Here is a 5,875-nt window from a genome sequence, read left to right as displayed (position 1 = left end):
CCCCCCCCCCCCCAGACTCATGAATAAGCTGCAGCCAGGCTCAATCCCTAAGATCAACCGCTCCATGCAGAACTGGCACCAGGTGAGGGACAGGGGGCTGGAACGAGGATGGGGCTGGGGGACCCCATCTGACGGGTGGGTAGACCGAGGCCCCTCACTATCCTTTTCCTGCTTCCTCCCAGCTAGAAAACCTCTCCAACTTCATCAAGGCCATGGTCAGCTACGGCATGAACCCTGTGGACCTGTTCGAGGCCAACGACCTATTTGAGAGTGGAAATCTAACACAGGTGCAGGTGTCTCTTCTTGCCCTGGCCGGGAAGGTGAGGCCCAGAGAGGGGCAGCAATCTGCTCAAAGTAACACAGCGAGCCAGGCGGGGATTTTCAGATGCTGTTCATTCATTCCTTCACAAAGATTTCTGAGCACCCACGAGGCACCGGGCACTTTGGATACAAGGGTGACCAAGGCAGACACAGTCAACCCCTTTATGGGCAGACAATGAACAAATCTCCATTTTTTTATTTACAAAAAATTTTATTTTAGAGCATTTTTAGGTTCACAACAAAACAGAGTGGAAGGTACAGAGACTTCCCGTCTACCCCCTGCCCCCACTCATGCACAGCCCCCCCTACTTTACATAATCGGTGAACCTCCGTGGACATCTCCTTAACACCCAGAGTTCCCATTAGGGTTTGCTCTTCAAATCATTGTTTTACAAATTATAAATCGTTAGAAGTGCCTTGAAGGAGAAGAAAGCGTTAGGCCAATGTCTAGGGTCTAAAACAGAGACCAAGACAGGCTGGAACAATGTTTCAGGAGGAGGAGGTTTTCATGTCAGGGAATTGTGTTCTGAACGGTGCTTTCAGAAGCCCCCTGTGGCTGCCACATGGGTAGTGAGGTGGGGAGACCAGGGAGGAGTGGGGGACAGGCGTCCAGGGGAGAGACGATGGCCGTGGCCTGGCCGAGTGGCTGGGGCTGGGTAGAAGGAGGTGATGGAAGGTGAGAGAGATAGGAGGTGATGACGCCCCCTAAAATTCTTGGCCTGTGCAGCTGTAAGGCTGGGGCTGCCATTGCCTAGGGAGGGAAGGCTGGGGGCCACAGGGCTGCTGAGCCCGAGGTGTTGGGCGGCTGGTGTGGGGGGCAGGTTGCAGCCAGATACCTGGGCCTCCCCTGGGCTCACACACCCCGGGCCTGGCTGGGGGGACCCGGCTGCCCCTCCCTGATACTCCCACCCCCTCTTTCCCCCCAGGCCAAGACAAAGGGGATGCAGAGTGGCGTGGATATTGGCGTCAAATACTCGGAAAAGCAGGAGCGGAACTTTGATGATGCCACCATGAAGGCAGGCCAGTGTGTCATCGGGCTCCAGGTGGGTGCGCGGCTGCTCCAGCCCCAGGGTGCGTGGGTGGTGGGCTTGTGATGCGACCCAGGCCCTGTCCAGCCTGGTAGCCCCTCAGGTTCGGGGCAGGGTCTGGAGGCCTGGTGGGGGCAGCCTGACCTCTCCCACCTGCGTCCCTGCAGATGGGCACCAACAAATGTGCCAGCCAGTCAGGCATGACGGCTTATGGCACCAGAAGGCATCTGTACGACCCCAAGAACCATATCCTGCCCCCCATGGACCACTCGACCATCAGCCTCCAGATGGGCACAAACAAGTGTGCCAGCCAGGTGGGCCTCCCCAGTCCCCCCGGGCCCCCACCCACCTTACCAAACCCTGAGGGCTCATCCCTGTGGCTTAGAGCATCTCCCGCTGAAACCCACTCTGGGTTTCCCTCCTACCCCTCTGGTCATGCCTGCTCTGACTCTGCCTCAGCCTGCTGTGTGTCCCAGGGGAAGTTACTAACCAGCTCTGTGCCTTGGTTTCCCTCAAAGTTTTGTCCAGAGGCCCATCCAACTCTGATATTTTTAGACCCTGCAGTTGTCACTTTTCCTGCTATGTTGGTGTATCAGTGTGGTGCCTTTGGAGCATTCAGGTCCTGGCAGGCCTGAGCCCCAGCCTGGGGAGCTTCCTGGCTGGCAGGGAGAGAGAGCTGGACCCAAACACCAGATCAACTCAGCACAGAGTCAGAAAAGAGAGGGTTCTGGGCAGGGCTTGGAAGGATCCGTAGGAGTTTGCACTGTGAGTGCAAAGACAGGGAGGTGGGAAAAGGTGTGGGAATTTAGGGGAAGTTCTCTGGGGCCTCTGTTTCCCCTTTTCTTCCCTCCCTGACGCCTCTTCTCTCTCTCCAGGTGGGCATGACGGCTCCAGGGACCCGGCGGCACATCTACGACACCAAGCTGGGGACAGACAAATGTGACAACTCTTCCATGTCCCTGCAGATGGGTTACACGCAGGGTGCCAATCAGAGCGGCCAGGTATTTGGCCTGGGCCGGCAGATATACGACCCCAAGTACTGCCCGCAAGGCCCAGCGGCCGATGGGGCTCCAGCGGCTGCCGGAGATGTCCCAGACCCGGGGGAGGCCCCAGGGTACCCCCCCTACTACCAGGAGGAGGCGGGCTACTGAGGCGCCCATGCGGGCTGCCTCCCATCATTGCCCCAGCCGGGTTTTCGGGTTTTTCTGTGTTTTTGTCTTGTTTTTCTTACGTGTCTGAGTGCTGCCAGCTGAAGGTCTGGGGAGAAGGGGTGAAGGCCATATCCAGATGCATGTGGGGTGGGGGTCCCCGCCAGGGCACCTCCAGGCATGTTTCCCAACAGGCTTTGGGCCAAGTTGCAGGGGAGGAAGACGAAACCCGGGCAGGGAGGGGGACCGACCCCAAGTGGTTTCCGGTTGCTTCTTCCCTGCTTCTCTTCTCTGCAGATCAGTTTGTGGTTTCTGTACCCACAGAAGTTTCAGGCTGTTTTAGTGAAATGAAAATACTGCTTTTTTCAGGGGGATGGTGGAGGGGGCTACTGGGAGAAGGTCAGGCCACAGTCCCCAATTATTTTAGGCCTTGTGAGGTACTGGATTTCCCTAGGACCCTCAGGCCACCAGCCCTGTCCCCTCCCAGGGGCCCAGTGGGGATACTGAGGCCCAGGCAGGATAGTGCAGTTCTGAGTGGTTGAGGCAAAGCCAGAAGCCCCCATACTTGTCCCCACACCCCACCAAATACTGCACAGGTACCCCCACCCAGAGGCCCTCCCGGGGACCAGCCCCTGCCCAGGTGCCCTGGGACCAAGAAATAATGTGAAATACCGACTGTGGACCAAAGGAAATAAAACCTCTTTTTCGGAAATGAAGGTGCTGGAGTTGGTGCCCAAGACAGCTTGGGGGACGGTGCCTGGCTTGGATACCTTCTGGGGTCCTGGGATCTGGGGGTGGGGGGGACCTGGGGATGGGGCAGAGGGCAAACCTGTAAGTAGGTCCTCAGGACGGTGGCTTCATCCAGCCTCCAGGCCTTTGTGCATTTACTCGTCCCGGAGTTCCCTCCTGGCAAACTCCTATTCATCCTTAAAGCCCCAGTGACAACAACAACAACACTCTCCTTTCTTTCTTTTTTTTTTTTTTAATTATTTATTTATTTATTATTATTTTTTGTGGTATGCGGGCCTCTCACTGTTGTGGTCTCTCCCGTTGCGGAGCACAGGCTCGGGATGCGCAGGCTCAGTGGCCATGGCTCACGGGCCCAGCCGCTCCGCGGCATGTGGGATCTTCCCGGACCGGGGCACGAACCCGTGTCCCCCTGCATCGGCAGGCAGACTCTCAACCACTGCGCCACCAGGGAAGCCCCCAAACTCTCCTTTCATGGAGCCCTTCCCACCCTTCTCACCTTTCCCAGCACCTTCAGAGCTGTGGATCCACACACTTGTTTCATCAGGACCTTGTGAAATATACCCAATTTTCTGGAGGGGGAAACATCTGGAGGTTTCTTCCACATCAGGGTCACCATCGTGACCCAAGATTCTAATCTTAGGATGTTGAGGGCCCCCTCCCCCTTCTGCCATCGCCTGGCCCACTGTAAGGACCAAGGAATGTTTGTGGAATGAATGAATGAACAAATGATGACTCTAGTCGAACCCCCATTTTCTGGATGGGCAAATGGAGTCCCCGAGTATTAGGGCGAGTTTGGCTAGGACTGGAGGGAGAGTGGGGAGAAAGGGACCTCCTGAGACCAGGAGCTGCGGTATTGCAGGCGGCTATGCAACGTGGGCCTGGCCGGTGTGTCCGGAGGCCAACCCGCGTGGGGTGAGCCGGGCGCCCCTCCTCCTTGGGGTGCTGCAGCAAGAGGCGAGCGATCCCTTTAAGAAACCCGGCTCGGCGCGGCCCGGCTGTGATCCCGCCTCCCGCGTCGGCGCGCGCGGCTCCGGTTGGCCCAGCCTCTGAGTGGCGGTTACGGAAGCCAATGGGAGAGGACGGGGCGGGGCCTGGCCGGGGCGCGGGACGCCAGGTACTGGCCGCTGCCGCGGTGCCGCGCCCGGGGCGAGGGCACCTCCTTTTTTTTTTTTTTTGCGGTACGCGGGCCTCTCCCTGTTGTGGCCTCTCCCGTTGCGGAGCACAGGCTCCGGACGCGCAGACTCAGCGGCCATGGCTCACGGGCCCAGCCGCTCCGCAGCATGTGGGATCTTCCCGGACCGGGGCACGAACCCTGAATCGGCAGGCGGACTCTCAACCACTGCGCCACCAGGGAAGCCCCGAGGGCTCCTCTTAAAGGAGCCGCTCTCCCCAGCCGCTGTCGGGCGGAGGGAAGGAGGCAAGAGTTGGGGGCTGGAACGGTGGGAGTGTCCCGGAGAGAGAGGAAGGCCCTGAGACTCGAGGATGCGGGGGTGCGGATGGGTGGTAAGGAGGCAGATTCCGTGGGAAATCAGGGGTGAGGCCCGACTCCAGACTCTTACTCACCTTCACTCCCTGCCGGGGAGTGTTGGGTGCGGCAGAATTGATCACCAAGTCTCCACGGGGAGGTATGGGCATCAGACTCACCAACCTGCACCTGCAGCCCCTCTCCCCATTAGTACGCCGCCAAGCTCTCTGCCCCGTTTTACCAATACAGAAACAGAGGCTGTTCCCCTCAGGTCCCACTTGTGAAGGAGAGTCCTGCAGTGAGGGTCAGGGGTCCTGGGTCCACTCCCTGCCCCTCTGGCGGCCTCAGTTTCCCCATCTGTACAATGATGAAGTGGACCAGGATGGACAGTTCCAAGCAAGGGACAGGATCAGGAATCGCTGGTCCCAGGCGCTGCCCCTGCTCTTTACTCATTTTCTGGATCTTGTGGGTCTTCTGAGCGGAAGAGTACTACGTGAGGGGAGGGCAGAGCTGGGGCCCTGCCTCCAGCTGGGTAACTTGCCTGTCTCTCTGGGGGCCTGGGGTGGCCCCTCTTCCAGCCAGTCGTGTAAAATACTCGTTGCTATTATCATTGGAAAAGAGCGCGGGGGTGGGAAGGGAATCCTTCCCCGGGTTAGGGATGAGGCTGGGGGACAGGACCTGGAGGCCCCACCAGTGGGGCTTAGGGTGGAGCCTGGTGAGGGGAGAGTTAAGCCTAGGCTCCACCACCTGCAGGATTAATTTATTGCCTTTGGGCCCCCAGCTGCAGCCCTGGGTCCCTCAACCAATGAGATGCGAGGATGGATTCGGGCAGGGCTCCCATTGGCTTACTCCGCCCCTCTGGGGAGACAGGAGCCCCTTTAATTAGCGCGGACTGTTTGCTCGGCTCTAAGCAGAGCTTCCAGGAATCCTGCGCGATAGAGAGATGATGAGGTTCAGAGAGGAACAGGGAGTTGCCCGCAGACACACAGTCCGTCCTCAGCCTGATCCCTCAGTCCTGTGTCCTGTCCATTCCCACCATGGCCTATCTGGACGCAGCTGATGCTGCTGCTTTGGAAGAATTGCCTGTACCGCAGGAGGCAGCCGGTAATGTCTGGTCGGGTGGGCCAGGGAGGGGCGGCCCGGGCGCCCCCCACGGTCCCCCA

The 5,875-nt window shown here is 58.9% G+C and overlaps 1 protein-coding gene across 3 annotated transcripts in view; it reads left to right on the top strand.

Annotated features, from left to right (window-relative positions):
* The window catches only part of CNN2 (calponin 2), a 7,716-nt gene extending 4,513 nt beyond the window's left edge, over positions 1–3,203 (top strand). The window contains exons 3-7 of one of the 3 annotated variants that reach the window (XM_007460399.1): positions 16–82; positions 183–320; positions 1,248–1,364; positions 1,517–1,663; positions 2,225–3,203. In XM_007460399.1, the coding sequence (XP_007460461.1) occupies positions 16–82; positions 183–320; positions 1,248–1,364; positions 1,517–1,663; positions 2,225–2,500 (745 nt within the window). In that variant the 3' untranslated portion in view covers positions 2,501–3,203. The remainder of the gene's footprint in view (positions 1–15; positions 83–182; positions 321–1,247; positions 1,365–1,516; positions 1,664–2,224) is intronic. The other 2 variants (XM_007460400.1, XM_007460401.1) reach the window with 2 other exon arrangements.
* The last annotated feature ends 2,672 nt before the right edge of the window (positions 3,204–5,875 follow it).

This window comes from Lipotes vexillifer, unplaced genomic scaffold (assembly GCF_000442215.2).
Source record: "Lipotes vexillifer unplaced genomic scaffold, Lipotes_vexillifer_v1.1 scaffold225, whole genome shotgun sequence".
Classification (NCBI taxonomy): domain Eukaryota; kingdom Metazoa; phylum Chordata; class Mammalia; order Artiodactyla; family Lipotidae; genus Lipotes; species Lipotes vexillifer.
This window is presented reverse-complemented; position numbering and strand designations above follow the sequence as displayed.